The sequence below is a fragment of the Peromyscus leucopus genome, chromosome 14 (genome assembly GCF_004664715.2).
Source record: "Peromyscus leucopus breed LL Stock chromosome 14, UCI_PerLeu_2.1, whole genome shotgun sequence".
Lineage (NCBI taxonomy): Eukaryota > Metazoa > Chordata > Mammalia > Rodentia > Cricetidae > Peromyscus > Peromyscus leucopus.
In genome coordinates, this window is record NC_051075.1 from 837782 (window position 1) to 856606 (window position 18825).

The 18825-nt window shown below is 40.2% G+C and overlaps 1 protein-coding gene and 1 pseudogene across 3 annotated transcripts in view; one reads left to right on the forward strand and one right to left on the reverse strand.

Moving 5' to 3' along the window:
* Positions 1-18825, forward strand: part of Cog5 (component of oligomeric golgi complex 5) — a 328269-nt gene that overhangs the window by 176337 nt on the left and 133107 nt on the right. For all 3 annotated transcript variants that reach the window (XM_028891732.2, XM_028891734.2, XM_028891733.2), the window contains 2 exons: positions 1674-1786; positions 2072-2149. In XM_028891732.2, the coding sequence (XP_028747565.1) occupies positions 1674-1786; positions 2072-2149 (191 nt within the window). The remainder of the gene's footprint in view (positions 1-1673; positions 1787-2071; positions 2150-18825) is intronic.
* On the reverse strand, positions 11677-12050 carry LOC114708445 (annotated as a pseudogene).

Consider the following 18825-nt stretch of genomic DNA (forward strand, 5'->3'; position numbering starts at 1 on the left):
CTAAATGGCCAAATTATAAAGGGATCAGGCTGCAGGATGGGAAGCAGAAGCCAGCCCCTGGGAAGGAGAGGTTTAGGGTAGGGGGCAAGGTGAGAAGTGCTGGGAGGAGCCAAAGGTCCTGAGCAAAGGTGGGAGAGCTGGCCAGAGTCCACTTGGATATGTTAATAGTCACCTCAGCCATTTGTCTGGGTTTCTGAGACCTAACAAGGACCATGTGAGCTGGAATCAGATCTTGAAGTGGGAGAGCAATTAGGAACATTATGAGAACACTAAGAAAGTTAGCTTAAAGCAAAAAGAGTAGGAGAGATAGCTGCCCTGGACAGCATGGCAGGGGACCAGGCTTCAGAGGAGTCCTCTCCACAAAGTAGGATAGTCTGACTTTGTGCTCTTTCAGGGAGTTGTAGGAAGCGCCACACTACATGATTTTTGTCTGTATGGTGTGCATGACAAGAGCCAGGTACTGGGTAGGACCGTAAAGTCTTTCAGCTTCAAGTAGAAGGAGCTCCAAAAGCACAGCTCACCATAGCTTTTTGACTCTGACCCAGAGAGCAGGAGAGCTGCAGGAGTGTGTAGCCTGCTGCCTGCAGACTGCCAGGCTCTTTCAGAGTGACCAACAACATCAAGTGGCAAGCCTGTGATATAAGAGCTGTCCCCTCCAGTCAAGTCCATAGTTTTTATTGTTATTGTTTGATAAATATTCATTTTCTCTGAACATTTTGCACAATTGACAACTGGTTTGCATTGAATTTTTATATTCTAGTGGTGAAACCTGGTTTTTAATCAAGGAGCTCTGATTTGATTGGTTGGGTTGGGGAAGGATGATTGTAGAAATCAAAACTTGCATGCTAGATAGGCTTATCATTTTTGAGGGGTCATTATCACTCTGCTCTTCCAGTACACAGGCTTGGGGATATACCTTTAATTTCTACTGCATTGTTCTTCATTACTCGGTTTGTAATGAGAACATTGGTTGCTGCTTTTGAAAATATACCTGAATTAGCCGGTCTGTTACATCCAAACTGCACACACAGCAAACTGTTACATTCATAACTTCCTTGAAGTTCCTTTGCCCATAGCATGTATCCTACTAAAGTAAGTGTTCTGTGATTTTAAATTATTTGAATTAACTGGTTCCCCCATGGTTGTGTTGTTAATTTGATACACAGATAATTCCATTGATTCTATATTTTCTTGAATTCAGTGTGAGGGCTTATCTTTGTCATTCTTGTAAACTTAATTTGAATATGTAAAACATTTCACTTTGTTTCATGACTCTTCACCCTCTTTCTTTCTTTTTTTGTGTTTTTTTTTGAGACAGGGTTTCTCTGTATAACAGATCTGGCTGTCCTGGAACTCACTCTGTAGACCAGGCTGGCCTTGAACTCACAGAGATCCCGCCTGCATCTGCTTCCCGAGTGCTGGGATTAAAGGTGTGCGCCAACACCGCCCAGCCCTCTTTCCCTTTTAAAGAAACTGTTTTCATTAACTTTTATTTTGTTTTTATAGCCCCACTCAGGTGATTGTGTGATATTTACTTTTCTTACTACACACAAAGATTCTTTTTACATTGTACATAAGAAGCTATTTGTGAGAGAGGAGACCTCTTGGTTTTTGTCTTCTCTGTACTTTTGTTGTATCTGAGGACTTTCATTATCCCCATTACTCTTAACCAGGAGGTCCTGGGCGAGCTGCCATGCCAACTCCAGGAAACACAGCAGCTTTTCGTGCTTCCCTCTGGACGAACATGGAAAAACTTATGGATCATATCTGTGCTGCTTGTGGACAGGTAAATATTTCAAAAGATGGGAAGAGCTTTATAATCTACCCCTGTGACTTTATGTCTTGTCATCCCTGATACTCCAGCACCTCTGCTGACTGCCTGTAGTGTGAGCAAAGGCTGAAACATGTGGCACTTTCCTCTCCTTGTCTACTTGTCCCCTGTGCTAGCAGTAATGCTAGTCTTGAATTTCTAAGATATACCTTGATTTTTCCAGTTCATAAGTGTTGCATTGGTTTCCCTTGGACATACCCAGATAAATATACTTTCCTCTCTCTCCTTCCCCACCTTTAGGTACAGCATCTACAAAAAGTATTAACCAGGAAGAGAGATCCTGTTTCTCACATTTGTTTTATTGAAGAAATAGTTAAGGTATGTCTAAAGAAGAATATTTTGTATCTTGCTCATGCAGAAAGTAGGAAAATACCAGCAAGCATTATCTGGGTCACTGCCATACAGGGTAACTGTATATCAAAGGCAATGTATTTATTGACAACTGTTAATTTCTCCTGCAAGGTAAATGTCAGCAGGGGTCTGGTCTAATTTCTGATGTGCCCTGCACTCTTCCCATTTCTGTCATATAAGTGATGGCTTGTAACATTTTCAAACTTTCCACTAGAAAGTAATGTGAAATATGTTGGTGTATAAGAAATTTAAACAATAGTCATGATAACATACTCACTTAAGGCCACAGAACCCATTCCATTATTAGTTTGCCCCTAATCCTCTTAGCTGTGTTCACTTTTCATGTTGTGAAATCTCCCTTTTGTCCTTTACTAACCTGCTAGCTTTGTGGGCCCTTAGGATTCTTTCCAAGGCAGGGAATATCTGATTCTATGTCTTAGTCATCAGTTGTGAAGTACTTTTATAAATGTTAATAGAAAAAGGAATTATAATCCTATTTATTATTAAAGCCTAACCCTGAATGTGCTAAAGAAAAGAATTAGTGTGTTTTCATTATCGTGGCTTAAGTAATTTTACTTGTAACTTCATACATTACAGTATTTTATATACTATGATGAGCACCTCCAAGACTGCCTTCATTTGGGTGATTGAATTAGAGTCTCAGGACCCAGCCTGTAGTTCGACTGATGCCAGTGATGTACTACACTCATATGAAGCAAAGTCAGTAAAAGTATTTGGTATGGGGACATCAATTGCTATCTCCAACAAAGCCCTCCATGATGCTGTTGGTCCAGGGTTTTTATTTATTGATAAAGGGTCAGTGTATCAAAAGTCTAGGACTTCAGAGAACCAAATGAGAGCTCTGTAAATAGCAACATTGTATAGTTTAGCTAAAGGAACAACTTTTATCAGCTAAAGAACCATAATTTTCCTTTCAAGAACCAAGTCTCCAGACTCCATCCATGGATCAACCTTCCAAGGATCTTTGTATGGTTGCTCACACCTGCTGCTGTGCTAGTGCTTTTCCATCCAGCATTAAGAGGTGTACCAGCTCTGACGTTACCCTGCTTCCTACTTGCTTTCACATGTGGAAGATGCAGCTTTGTCAGTTGCACACCACTCGTTATTTTTTGCATTTACTAGGCTATGAGGTCAAAGTATTGGACCTTTGCACTTTACAAGCAACTTTACATGCAGTGTGCTCATTTGCTCTGGTCTTTCCACTCACATTGATTAACCTCATCTTTATAAGAAGTGGCCTGTTATGTTTTTACTATCTGATACCCTATGTTTAAAATTCTGTTTTGTATTTTTAATAATATGTATGCAACATTAGTTAAAGTGAAGCAATTCAAGTGTTTTTTAAAAATTATTTTAAGTGTATGGGTTTGCATTCATGCAGAGGTCAGAAGAAAGCGTCAGGTCCTCTGCAGTTACAGCCAATTCTAAGTTGCCATGTGGTGTGGGGAGTTGGGTCCTCTGGGAGTCTTAGCTGAGGTCTTCCTTGTGGATTCCTGGGAATTTCCCTGGCAATTTCTCCTGGCAGGTTTCTCCCTAACCCCAAAATGGGCCCCCGATCAAGATATCTCTTTCATTGTACTCCCCCAACTGCTCCCTCATGTTCCCATCGCTCTCCTCCCTCTCTTCTGCCCCAGTTTACCCAGGAGATCTCATCTATTTCCCCTTCCCAGGGAAATCCATGTGTCCCTCTTTGGGTCCTCCTTGTTACCACAGCTAAGCACTGGGCCGAGCTCAGGGAGTCCAGTTGAAAAGAGGGAGGAGGGACTTGACAAGCCAGGGAGGTCAAGGTCATTACAGGGAACCCACAGAGACAGCTGACCTGAGCTAGGGGGACCTAGCTAGGGAGCCTACATGGGACCAATCTAGGCCCTTTGCATGGGTGTGACAGTTGTGTAGATTGACCTGTTTGTGGGCCAGTTAACAGGGGGATCATGATCTGGCTCATGATCTGGCATTTGGGAACCTATTCCCCATGCTGGGATGCCTTGCCAAGCTTTGATGCAGGGGGAGGAGCTTGGTCCTGCCTCAACTTGATATGACATGCTTTCCGAAAGGAGGAGTAGATTTGGGGTGGGGATAGATAGGAGGAGAGAACAGGAGGAGAGGAGGGAGGGGAAACTGGTTGGTATATAAAATAAATGAAGAAATTTAATTAAAAAATTGAAAATAGTCCTATTAAAGAGATATGTGTTTGTAATTGTATTACATTTAGGAAAACTTTTACATAAAAATAAATCATTCTTTTTTTTTTAAATGAATGAGGGTATGTTTGTGAAGTAATTATCTTTTTAAATATTTATTTATTTATTATGTATATAGTGTTCTGCCTGCATTTATGCCTGCACGCCAGAAGATGGCACCAGATCTCATTATAGATGGTGTGAGCCACTATGTGGTTGCTGGGAATTGAACTCAGGACCTCTGTAAGAGCAGCCAGTGCTCTTAACCTCTGAGCCATCTCCCTAGCCCAAAAATAAATCATTCTTATCAACAATAAATTGTAGTAAATGAACACTGGCAGTTTGTACAGGCCATATTTTTAATGTTTTTATGTCATTAACTATGAAAAGATTCCTTTTTAATATACTTTAAAATATGCTTTATTTTACTCTCTCATTTTATTTATATTCAGATTTTTTTTTTTTTTGCTTTTTTTTGTTTTGTTTTGTTTTGTTTTTGCCAAGACAAGAGTTTCTCTGTGTAGCCCTGGCTGTCCTGCAACTCACTCTGTAGACCAGGCTGGACTTGAACTACAGAGATCCACCTGACTCTGCCTCCCAAGTGCTGGGCTTAAAGGCATGTATCACCACTGCCTGCCAAAATAAAATGCTTAAATGCAAAATTTTCACCATTTGTTTAAAAGACAGCACCCATGTTTCCCTATGTTTAATGTAGTTTTTAAAAATGTCTTCTTTGAGGTATATCTGTGTTATAATTGTAAACATATATTTTCTGCTGGATGCAGTGGTTAGTTCCAGCTACTCAGGGGGCTGGAATGGAAGGATTGAAATCAACATGCTTCCATTCCATCTTTAAACATAAACAAAATAGTAATCATACATCTACTTAGGAAGAGCATTGGTTTTGTAGTTAAGAGGGGACAGAAGAACCTTTGTAAAAAGCTCGGGCTTCTTAGGATGATTTGGAGGCCTATATAATAATCTTTGCATGCCTTGGCAAATTAAATCTTTTTCTGGTATCTTTCACATGTTCTTGTTTTACTGGTAGTTTTTTGTGTTTTTTAAGGTGAAATGAATGATAAATGGTGCTGGTGGCAGCACTGGTTACTGGCGGAAAAGTCACGGTCACGACAGAACCCGGTTACTTAGTAACGGAGAGCTTTATTAGGAGGAAGGGAGGAAGGACAAAAGGACCAGGCCTGGGGAGGAAAGAGAGAGAAAGATGGTGGAGTGGGGGGAGAGCAGAGCAGAGTAGAGAGAGGGGGTGGGGTCTGCGTTTGGCTTTTCAGGGCTCCTGGTACAGAGCCACACCATACATGTGCTGATTGTGTGACCACGCCGCAGGCACATCATCGCCAGCGCACACTGATGTCCTAAGACGCAAGACCCTTTGCTTAACTCCTGAACTGCACATGTGCGGTCATGCAGATGGAGTGAGGGCAGAATTCTAACATAAGGTTTTTGAAGAAGGACTTATACCAAATATGTAGGAAAATTTTAAGTACATAAATTTATAAAAAGTTTAGCTATGTCTAGAATAATGTCTGTCTCCCTAATTTAAAAGTTCAGACTCTTTGATTCTGTGTGAGTGTGCATGTATATGTATGTGAGTGGTATATGCACATGTTTATGCAGGCACATGCAGACCAGAGGAAGACATCAGGTGTCCTGCTCTATCACTCTCTACCTTATTTCTTTGAGGAAGAGTCTCTCATTGAACCTGGAGCTAGGCTGGCGGCCTCCTGTCTCTACCCCAGTGCTGGGTTACCCACAATGATGCCATGCCCACTCTCTAACCTGAATACAGGGGATTTGAACTCAGGTTCTCATGCTTCTCTAGCAAGCATCTTTCTTACCCATTGAACCATCTCTCTAGCTCCTGGTTTGTGTGTGTGTGTGTGTGTGTGTGTGTGTGTGTGTGTGTGTGTGTGTGTGTGTGTGTACACACAGTTTTTTGTTTGTTTTGTTTTGTTTTGTTTTGTTTTCTGAGACAGGCTTTCTCTGTGTAGTTTTGATGCCTGTCCTGGAACTCACTTTGTAGATAGACTGGCCTCAAACTCACAGAGATCCACCTGCCTCTGCCTCCTGAGTACTAAAATTAAAGACATGTGTCACCACCTCCTGGCATAAGGTCTGCTTTCTTTTTTTTTTTATTTTATAATTTAATTTAATTTTACATATCAGCCACGGATTCTCTTGTTCTCCCCTCTTCCCCCCCACCTTACCTCCAGCTCACCCCCCATTCCCACCTCCTCCAGGGCAAAGACTCCCCTGAGGATTGAGTTCAACCTGGTAGATTCAGTCCAGGCAGGTCCAGTCCCCTCCTCCCAGGCTGAGCCAAGTGTCCCTGTATAAATCCCAGGTTTCAAACAGCCAACTCATGCACTGAGTACAGGTCCCGGTCCCACTGCCTGGATGCCTCCCAAACAGATCAAGCTAATCAACTGTCTCACTTATCCAGAGGGCCTGATCCAGTTGGGGGCTCCTCAGCTATTGGTTCATAGTTCATGTGTTTCCATTTGTTTGGCTATTGCTTTCTTAATACCAATTCAAACAATGTCAAAAGAAGGCTAATTTAATATATTGATTGTAACTTAAGTCTTGGCATCCCAGCACTAAACTCTGTCTAAACCGATCCTGTGCCTTTCAGGGCCTTAGCTATCAAGTGGAAACAGTTATCCTGCCACTGAAATGAGAAGTAAAATGTAGATTTGATTCAGATAGAGCAGGTTGTTGTACCAGACTCAACAATGATAAGGCAATGGACTTAATAAGATTCAATGGTATGATATGATGATTGCTATTTCAGTCTTTTAAAATCTTAAAGTGCGCTGTTTTTAAGGCACATAAGCTTATCAAAAGCTAGGTAATAAAGAACCCTGACACATGAGGAAGTCAGTTTTATTTAACACTTACAATAAAACAGTATGTCCCGGTATTAATTCATGGATAATATCAGGAGTTTAAAGAATTAATTATACTTCCTTAAATAAGGTAATATACAGTATTCTGAATGTGTCAAGATTGTGTATCTCATTTCAATAAAGTAATCCTATATGTGGTAACTTTATAGCTATAAAAATAGTCAAGCTTATTTTTTGTTTTTTCTTCTTGTAAATATTATGAGACTTAGAATTCATTTCAAATAATTCATTTTTACTCTTTTACAAGGCAAAAAGAAGCAGTAGAGTTTACTTCAAAACTTTTAGTTTTTGCCAGGCAGTGGTGGCACACACCTTTAATCCCAGCTCTCCAGAGTCTGAGGCAGGTGGAACACTGTGAGGTCAAGGCCAGCCTAATCTACAGAGTGAGTTCCTAAACAGTCAGGGTTACACATAGAGAAACCATGTTTTGAAAAACCAAAGTAAAATAAATAAATAAATAAATAAATAAATAAATAAATAAATAAATAAACTTTTAGTTTTCAACTTGGTACTTGCTAAGACACTTGATTCTGGGTATTGAAAAGGACAGTGTGTATCAATATCCATAGTCTAAAGTTAGAGTATTCTGAAGAGGTAGTTTCTGTTATGCTTTATTACTTGGGAGGTTGTTTAGTAGACGTCCATCCTGTTGTCAAGAACACATGTATATGAAGCAGCAAGTTGGGTTGCATATAACGTGATCCTAGACCATTTATATCTAGTGTAGCAAGTAAAGCCTGTGGATATTTCAATAGAAATTTGGAGCCATTTCAAAGCTCTTGTTTAACAGAAGTGGCTAATTCTGCTTCTGGTAATTTCATAAATGCCCCATAAAATTAACTTGTATTGCCTTGGTATGATCATTTGAAAAAATGCATTCACACTTAACAATTCATATTTCAGTATAATTCTGGATATTTTTCTTTTTCTCTAGTGTGTTTTCTATAGCTTCCATGAATAAATCAATAATTTCTTTATAATTAAAAATTTGAGGTTGATTATTAGACATTAGATTTTCAAGTTCAGTGGGTGGAAGGATGGCTCAGTAGTTAAGAGCACTGACTCTTAACCACTTTTGGAGAGGACCCAGGTTCAAGTATCACCACCTGGCATCTCACAATTTTCTGTAACTCCACTTCCAGGGGATCTGACACCCTCTTATGGACACCCTCTTCTGAGCACCAGGCACGCATATGATGCACAGACCTACATGAAGGCAAAACATTCATAACCCATAAAATAAAACAATCTAAATTTGAGAAAAAAAGCTTAAGAAACAAAACAGAAGTTCAGTCAGTTTTGTTATTTTTTAGCCGAGCAAGAGTTGTAGTGTCCCTGTAGAATCATCACTACTATGTAATATCACTTGGCTGTAAAGTGAGTTAGCAAATTATTGACAGATTATTTAGGAACCACATAGTGAAAAACAGGCTGTAGATTTTCATGGACAGAATTAAGCCATTTTAGCTGTGTGGGGGTGTAGATATACTTTCATTTTCTAAGCCAGCAATTTTTATCTTCAGAGTTTTGTAATCATGTGTGTAGGATGCATTAAGCTAAATTTGGAAGATGTTCAGAATTTTAAGCTGCTATAGTACTAATGAGAATTTTAACTATGCCAAAAATGTGTTTTCTTTTGCCCTTTTAGACATAGCATATGATTCAATAATAGCATTGGAGACTCTAATTAGAAAAGTTTAAGGCACCCAAATTTGAAATCTTAACATTGTAAGTAAAATATTCAACCTGACTGTGACTTCTTAATGTTTTGAAACAACTCAATCAGGATAAGCCAGTTAGACAGGCAATCTAATATCGGTAAGTGCTCCATCTGTACAGGTTGGATGATTTCTATTACTGCTAGTCTAGAGATGAGATATTCTTAAGGACGTTATCACTACAGTACAAGCAAACAAGGAGCAGAGAATCCTTGCATTAGGCTGATAGCTATGCCACAGTAGCAAACAAGGTCATCTGATGCTAACAATACCTTTTTCCCCACCAGAAACAGCTGTAGGCCCTTGGTAGAGGAAGACATTCCTAGCTTTAGTCGCCAGACTACTCCATGTATTATAGTCCCAGGCAATGTCAGTTCACAGTGAAAAATGTCCACTCCTCTGTGCTTTTACTTCCTCTCTAACAGAGGAAAAGAGTGGAGATGATAGAGTCAGTGTGGCTGGTTTGAGCAAACAAATAGTGAGTGGATTTTTTCTTATTTTAGTAAATCTCCAAATTTAAATTTTATCAAGATTAAAGACTATAAAAATATATCAAGATGCAAGTAGAAATGGACACATTTCTAGATAGATGCAACCTTTCAAGTGTCTACTTAGAATTAGAAAGCATGATCCATGTTCCTGTAGCTTTTAAGGAAATTGAGTCTGTTGATTAAACTCTTATCATCAAGAAAACAGTCAGCCCAGGTACTTCTTTATGTGTATTTTACGAAGAATTCAAGGAAGAGATCATTCTAATATCCTCAAAAAGAAGAATACTCCCCCCCACCCAGCCCATTTAGTGAGTCTATTACACCTTAATAATAAGCACAAAGACGATAAGGAAAATTATAATCTAGTCCTACTCAGAAGTATACATTGAAAAATTTATGAAATTGCCACAACAGAGCTTAGCAGTGTCACTATCTTGACATCGAAGATATATTTGACAGTTGATTATATGGATATCTAACCAAAAAAAGCATTAAAGATGAGACATTAGAACTCTTCAGTTAGGTATTTGGAATGCCAGCTCCTCATTTGATTCTTTTTTTGGTGGGAGGTTCGAGACAGAGTTTCACTGTGTAGCCCTGGCTGTGCTGGAACTCACTCTGTAGACCAGGCTGGCCTGGAACTCACATAGGTCCTCCTACCTCTGCTTCCTGAGTGCTGGGATTAAAGGTGTGTGCCTCCATTCCTGGCTCCTCATTTGACTCTTAGCAAATATTTTCTTCCACTGTACCTGCCTTTTTGCTTTGTTAACTATTGTCTGTATGTGTATATGTGTATTACATACATGCGTGTATATTGTGTTTTGCATATGTTGACATGTGTATGTGTGTGAATGGAGTTACCCAAATTACTGTTTTAAGTTTCATCTTGTCTGATATGGAGTGCTGACTAGGACCAGCAATATTTTAGGAGCCTGAGTAGGTAGATGACAAAAGACAGAATTTGAGTTTGGAGAAATGTCTTTATTTTTTTAATATTATTTTATTTTATTTTTGGAGACAATGAGACTTTATTTAGAAACCAAACTACTTGGAAAATATATCACAGGCTTGACAGCAAACAAACAAGCATATTGCTGTTTCAAGTAATTAATTGGTATAAATACAACATAGTACTTATCCAAAAGATAAGTTGGGACAGCAACACTGCACTGCAGAGCTCTAGACAAAAATGGCATTTCTTAAGGTGTGTGCCTGTCTTGCTCTATAGCAGTCCTAGCCTTCCTTGGCCCAAATTGCCTACTTTTAGGCCTCCTTGTTGCTAGGGATTACCTCTATAAGGCTCTGTGAATTCAGGGGCTGAGTGAGTAATAATGGGTTTGGACTTTTATTCTATGAAATCTAGGTTTTCCCTAAACTAGTACTTCTCGGCAGTTCCTATTTGACTGTTTACTTTCAGCTACTGGTCTGTGAATAGCAGCCAAACCCCTTTGCTCTTCATGGGCATAACTCACCTTGCTGCAGAAGTCAGTGAAGGAAGCTGTTTCCCATGCACAGTGTGACGCTGCCCTGCTTCTGCAGGAGCTTCCAGAATAACAGAATTTGAAGAAAAGGACTTTCCCATCTTGATGGCCAGAAAATACAAGAAACTTTTAGAAACTATTCAAATTACTTTCCCTCCTGTGTCTTAAATCCACTTTGTGCCTTTGCATATAAGACAAAACCAAACAGAAAAGATCTGGAAAGGAAACCTTTTCCTCCCTTTAAATCACTAGCCGACTGGGAGTTGTTTCGGAGCATACGCGGGTTCTGTGGTGATTCTGTGGTAAGCAGAAGCTTGGCAACAGACACCCCTCTCCTCGAAATAACCAACAAGTTGAAGAAACCTGCCAGCTTCGATGTAGTAAGAATTTGAACCCTTGGTACAAAGGCAATCTCTACTGTCAGAACAAGCACTTGCACGAGAAATTCTAGGATCTAGAATTCAATGCTGTACTATCTGTGATACAGATTTTAGCACCAGTTTCTTTCCACTTCACCTTCTAAGATCCAGATGCAAAAGAACTGGTGTCCAGAGGTGAGTGACATTTGTCTGGAACTTGCCATGTCCCAAGTTTTCCTCATTCATAAACATTGCTTAACAGACTAAATTTCCATTCTTCCTTTTAAATAGCCTGCCCTCAACCCCATGGCCACTGGCGAACAACTTTATCTCCCAATGGATGACAGAGCCTCTTTCATCTTCCTGGCCATTGTTGGGATGAGGTGCTTGTGGTCATCCACACACTTGGCCACACAGCTGTCCAGCTGTTGCTTCACCTGCAGCTCCTTACTTTCTGCATCCATTGAGTCTTTGGCTTTTTCATTGCAATGCATGGTGCATCAGGCCAGGCGGTCCTGGAACCTTTCCAGCTGAGTGGTCACCAAGGCCTGGGCTTGAGCCAGAGGCACAAGGCAGTTCTTGATAAGGCCCTGCATCTTCTGATATTCTCTTTCCTCCACACTTCACCCACAGTGTCCACAGCCTCCTGCACTCAGAGTTGCTGCACATCCACCACAGTGACCCTGTGCTGCATCTGCCAGCACCCTCTTTGTTTATTTTTTAACACTGTTTTTGTCAGAGGATATGAGACTTAACCCCTGAAGGTTATTTTTCAGCACAGAGAACTTTTTTCTTTGTCTTATATTTGCAAAGCCAGGATTTCTCTGCTTTGAATTCAGAAGATGATTAAGAACTAATTTAAAATTCATATCCATTTGGTGTCTTTGATCAAGTCTGCAGGCCTCCTCATTCCTGACACAATCTCTCCACAGAGATCTCTGGCACAGACTTTTCCCTCAGTCATTTGCATTCTCATTTCTTTTGATCTTAGCCTAGCTCCACTGCTTCTCTCTGACCTTATCTCAGTCAGCTCTTTGTCAAAATCAAAAAAAAAAAAAAAAAAAAAAATGGTGGCCCTTATCATTCTCACTTCATACGTTTGTCTGGAAGACAGAAGGAGGTTGCATTACATACCCACACCCCCAGGTTCCTCCTCTGTTTGCTGTTGTTGACAGAAGTTTCTCTCCATTCAGCAGTTTCCAAATAAACACACCAAGGCTTGTATTAATTACAAATGCTCAGCCAATAGCTCAGGCTTGTTACTAGATAACTCTTATATTTTCAATTAATGCATATTTCTTATCTATGCTTTGCCATGTGACTTGGCACTTTTTCTCAGTATGGCATTCCCATCTTGCTTCTCTCTGCGTCTGCTCGCTGCTCCCTAGCTCTGCCCTTTTTTCTTCCAGAATTCTCAGTTTAGCTCTCCTGCCTAACTTTGTCCTGTTCAGCTATTGGCCATTCAGCTTCTTCTTCTTTTTTTTTTTAAATATTTTTATTTTATAATTAACTTCACATATCAGCCACTGATTCCCCCGTCCTCCCTCCCCCTGCCCCCCAGTACTCCCCCTCAGTCCACCCCCCATTCCCACCTCCTCCAAGGCAAGGTCTCCCTTGGGGAGTCAGCCCAGCCTGGCAGACTCAGCTGAGGCAGGTCCAGTCCCTTCCTCCCTACACCAAGGCTGAGCAAAGTTTCCCAGCGTAGGCCCCAGGCTCCAAAAAGCCAACCCATGTACCAAGGACAGGTCCTGGCTCCACTGCCTGGGGGCCTCCCATACAGTTCAAGCTAATCAACTGTCTCACTTATCCAGAGGGCCTGGTCCAGTTCCATCAGGGCTCCACAGTCATTGGTTCACAGTTCATGCATTTCCACTAGTTTGGCTATTTGTCCCGGTGCTTTTTCCAATCATGGTCTCAGTATCTCTCGCTCATACAATCTCTCCTCTCCCTCGCCGATTGGACTCCCAGGAGCTCCACCTGGGGGCTCCAGGTGTCAGCTTCTTTATTAAGCCAATCACAGCAACATATATTCAGACAGTGTAAAGGAATATTCCACAGTTCTGATAGGCACTTACTTTCTCTTCAGTCTCTTCTAATAATAGCTTTTTGTTTACCCCCTTTCTCAATATTCATATCTGAAAACAAAAAACTCCCAAACCTGGTGTGTTAGGGCTCTGTAAAGGAACAGAACTGATCAAATGAATGCATATGTATTAGAAAGGCCTGTATTAGAGTGGCTTATAGTCTGTGGTCCAGGTAGCTTAATAATGGCTGTCTCCTGATGGAAAGGCAAGGAAGCTAGTAGTTGTTGGGGTCACAGGACTGGATGTCTCAGCAGTTCCAATCTGTTGCTGGAATTCTGGAGAATTCCTAAGAAAGCTGCTGATCTTCAGTCTACATTAGAATTCTGAAGAAATAAGTTCTAATACTAGCAAAGGAATGCCTCAACAGTAGGGTAGATCAACTTACCAGCAAGAGTGAGGACAAACATGGAAAAAGCAAAAGGTTTCTTCTCCCATGCTCTCTTTATGTGGCCTCCCACCAGCAGATGTGTCCCAGATTTAGGGTAGATCTTCACACCTCAAGTGATCCAATCAAGAGAATCTCTAATAGATATGCTTTGCTGCTGAAGTTTTGGTTGATTACAAATGTAGTCACATTGACAGCCAATGTTAGCTCTCACAGGTTCACCCTTTGTTGACCTGACATGCAATCACATCTCCTTATGTCATACTTAATTTCTAAATGAAAGTAATAGCCAGGCCAGAATTTTTTTAATACAGATTTTTTTAAAAGATTTATTTATTTATTATGTATACAGTATTCCTCCTGCATGTTGCCTGCAGGCCAGAACAGGGCACCAGATCTCTTTATTGATGGTTGCGAGCCATCATGTGGTTGCTGGGAATTGAACCTCTAGAAGAGCAGCAACTGCTCTTAACCTTTGAGCCACCTCACCAGCCCCAGGCCAGAATTCTTCTAGCATGATATAACAATCTTATATGCAAACGCAAATGGATTATTTATTTTGGAATAGGTGTCAATGTCCCTTGAGGATGCTTGGTCTTTTAATGTCTCCTAATTTAAATGTGATTACCACTGATACTATCCCAATCAATGGTTTATAATAAAGAAAACATAATATCTGCTTAATATATGTTTATATATGTACAAACACATTCTTAACAAAATAGGGCAAAAGTACTCATGTCACATACAGTCCTTATTTCTGCAACTGGCATTAGCTGGTATTTTTAACTGTTTTCCTCTACTACCTATTCTATATTTCTTCTACTATAAACTAACACCTTAGCGGGCCTTGGTTGTTTTTCTGGAGGAGTCACCCATACTTTTATTCCTGGAGGGTCTGTGCCCTTTGATGTAGCTGGAGTTTTCCTGCCTGACCCACAGTCAGGACAAATCTCTGTCACCTGCCAGTCCCACTGCTGCTCAGACCCAACCAAGTAAACACAGAGACTTATATTGTTTACAAACTATATGGCCATGGCAGGCTTCTTGCTAACTGTTCTTATATCTTAAATTAACCCATTTCTATAAATCTATACCTTGCCACGTGGCTTGTGGCTTACTGGCATCTTCACATGCTGCTTGTCATGGCGGTGGCTGGCATTGTCTCTCCCACTCAGCCTTCCACTTCCCAGAATTCTCCTCTCTCCTTGTCCTGCCTATACTTCCTACCTGGCTACTGGCCAATCAGTGTTTTATTTATACAGAATGATATCCACAGCATTTTTTGTCATTCTTTTTAGATTGGTTTATAGTAGTTTCCAATTGACTTTAATCACAAGACATAGTAACAAGAGACTCCCTAAAAGTTCTCCTGCACCGTGCAGAAGCAATCCAAATTCTCCCTGTCAGTCTCGATCAATCACTCTTCCTAACACTGTTAATCCTTTCTTTGCCTGTTGGATTAAGGGCATCAGAAGGCCAAAGCAGCAAGTCTCAAGCTTCCAGTTCAATGAAATGTTTGTTTTGCCTGTGGCAGGAGTGCTCCACTGCCCAAACTCCTAGGCCCATAGAACTTAAGGTTGTAGGGACAGGAAGCAAAAATTGTCCTAGGTTGTTACTATGGGTGACAGTGAGTGAAAGAAACCATTTCTTTTTTCCCCCCTTTGATTCATGAGCTGGTGAATCCCAACTATTGAAAGAAACTGTACTTTATATTAGATGCTATTTCAAAGCATATACCACCTTCTGGAACACCCTGCCCCAGCCCTTTAGGCTACTGTCATGTAATTAGTGCTGTTACTGTGTCTTCAAACGGCCAGTCCACCTGGCAGCAGTGACGCACACCTTTAATCCCAGCACTTGGGAGGCAGAGCCAGATGGATCTCTGAGTTTGAGGCCAGCCTAGTCTACAGAGTGAGATCCAGGATAGGCACCAAAATTACACAGAGAAACCCTGTCTCAAAAACCAACCAACCAAACAAACAAAGAAAGCAAAAGGCCATTCCACCATTCTTTCAGGACAGCCGCTTCAGGATGGAGGGGAGCATGGTAAGATCAGTAGAGTCGACGAGCGTGGGCCCACAATTGTACTTCTCTGGCTGTAAAGTGAGCTCCTTGGTCAGAATCAATGTTGTGTGGCATACAGTGATAGTGGATAAGAATTCTGCAAGTCCATCAGTGATAGTTGGAGCCGAAAAATTTTGTGCAGGATAGGCAAATCTACTTCTGTCTTAGTTCTTTTTTTTTTTTTTTTTTTTATCTCTCCCCCCTTGGAAGACTTTTTTTTTTTTTTTTCTGGTTTTTCGAGACAGGGTTACTCTGTGTAGCTTTGCACCTTTCCTGGAACTCACTTGGTAGCCCAGGCTGGCCTCGAACTCACAGAGATCCGCCTGCCTCTGCCTCCCAAGTGCTGGGATTAAAGGTGTGCGCCACCACCGCCCGGCTGTCTTAGTTCTTTTGAACCTATCTGTTTTAGTTCCTATATGAAATGTTCCCTGTGTATCTCTTTTCTCACGCCACATTTGGTATATGGGGAATACCTCATATATGCTAACAGTTCTGCCATCTCCACGTGGGAGTATCATACAAATCAGTTTAATTGGATCTTGCTCTTAAGCAAAAGGCTTTTATTTATTTATATAAATCAATATCTTATAAAACTATATCTGGTGATGTAGATGATCTTCACTTGAGTTCCCCCACAGGTTCTAGAAACATTGTCTCCATGAGCTCATCTTTCTCTGCTCACCTTCTGGAGTTCCATTTTGTTTGCACAGGCTCCATCTTTCTGGTCATTCTCAAGTATATCTTGCCTCAATGTGTCATAAATACATTACCTTTTCATACAGTCATACCATACTTACATATGCTCTTGCTACTCTACTACTGTGGCCTTAGAAAATTCCTCTTGTACCTAGAGTTTTGTTGGTTTTTTTTTTTAATTCACTTCCTACTTAATGTTCTCATCTGTAGGCTCAACACACCCATATTATTGTCAAACTGTTTTTCCTAAACTAAAATCTAGATCATGATGATATTTTCTTGTGAAGCCTCTGGAGTGGCTGACTAGTGTCTCTTGGGATGAAAGGTAACCCTGGATCAAGATAACCCTTGCCTTTCTTGACATCCTTTCCTTCCTTTCCCAAATATATTCACTGGTGTTTTTCATCTGTCTCTCTCCAATATTGTTTACTCTTCTTTTCCATATCAATGTGGTGGATTCAATCTTGTCTTTGGGTCAAAACCAAGAGATTCTGACTTTATAAGAAAAGGAACCCATTGTTATACCTCTAGCTTACATGTGGAACACAAATGTCAGAATGATGAATCCATGCGCTCAAAATAGATCAACTTTTCCTTACTCTATAGTCAAGGTTTTCTCACTTAAGAGTCTATAATTCAGTAAACTGCATGGAAGAATTCTTCACTCTATTAATACACAAACAGATGGTGGTTGCTTGAGATGACCTAAAAGCTTTCCCTGCATTAGCACTTATTGAGGAAATAACTATAGTGTGCTAAAATCTTTATGTTGATTTTTATTTAATTTATCATTTCCTGAAGTTTAGAGTTATAAATTGATTTATTTAACAGTAGCCTAAGAAGATGTATCTTCATTTTTCCTTCAGAAAAGTGAGATTATGAGATCATATAAGATTAAAACTCTTTTGTGGGAAACAAAAGCCCAAATGGAGTCTTTGGTGGACTTTAGATCTGTAGTGCTCAATGCATGAAGGAGATGAAAGCAGACAAAAGATCCCAAGTAACAAATGCAGCAAACAAGGGCATGGAAGGAAGCATAAAAGGCGATGATGAATGCCATAGCAGCCTGCTACCCCAACATGCTCCTGCAATGGTTTCTTAGCAAAGGCAGAGCTATAAAAATAGAATTTCAGTTTTGTATTTTAAGATCACATCTAAAAGCAAACAATGTAGAAGGAGTGGAATTAAATAATCTGTGGAATAGAGACAATTTCAAAAATCTGAAATGTAAAATGAAATGGACTTTTCCCAGAAAATATAATTAACTTATTAGTTAAAATACTAATTTTACTCACATTTTTTCAGTTGAATATTTTATTATTCAATTTAACATGTAAAATTTCTTCAGATTATCTACAGAGAGAAAATTTCTCAGTCTATGAAAAGTTTCCCCTCAAAATATGTTTTGAACCATTTCTTTTTTTCACCTAACAAGAAAAGTAGCTCACATTGGGAAACATGTAACTGTACTTTGAAAATAGACATCTGCATCCTGCCACATATATACATACCTCAAAAAGGCAAAGTTGATTACTCTTAAGGATGTAAATATAAATTTTCAGCTATCAAAGCAAGTTGATTTTTATAGTATGTTCAGAGCAGACCTGGTGACACATGCCTGCAGTGACAGCACTCTGGAGCCTGAGGTAGATGAACTGTGTTGAACTCAAGGACAGTGTAGTTTGCATCATGAATCCCTGTCTCAAAAGAACCAAAAAGAGAAAATTTATTCTTGCCTTTCTTGATTGGTCAGATGTGGTGGTAATCTAATTGTACTGAAATGTGATTTTGATTGTATGTTAATAAATAAAGTTGCCCGGGGGTCAGAGCTATTAGAGCCATAGCAAGAGTGTGGCAGTGGTGGCACACACCTTTAATCCCATAGATCTCTGTGTGTTCTGGGATACAGCCAGCATTGGAGACATATGCCTTAAAACCTAGGGGGCTGTACATTCAGACAGTGACGAGGCAGTCACGTGTTTGGGTTTACAACCAATGAGAAGGCAGAACAAAATACTATAAAAAGACCAACAGACAGGATATAGCTCTCTTTTCGGGAAGCTGGGACACCGCAGGAGGAAGGGTGAGATTTTAGCTCTGAGCTCTGACCTCTCGGTTTTCCCTTTTACATTGTTTCTGTGTTTCTTATTTAATAAGACTGTTGGTTACATCTACAGTCAGAAATTTGAACTCACTGTCTTTGGGCTGAAGTCATGGTGTATACAGGGGCCATACTG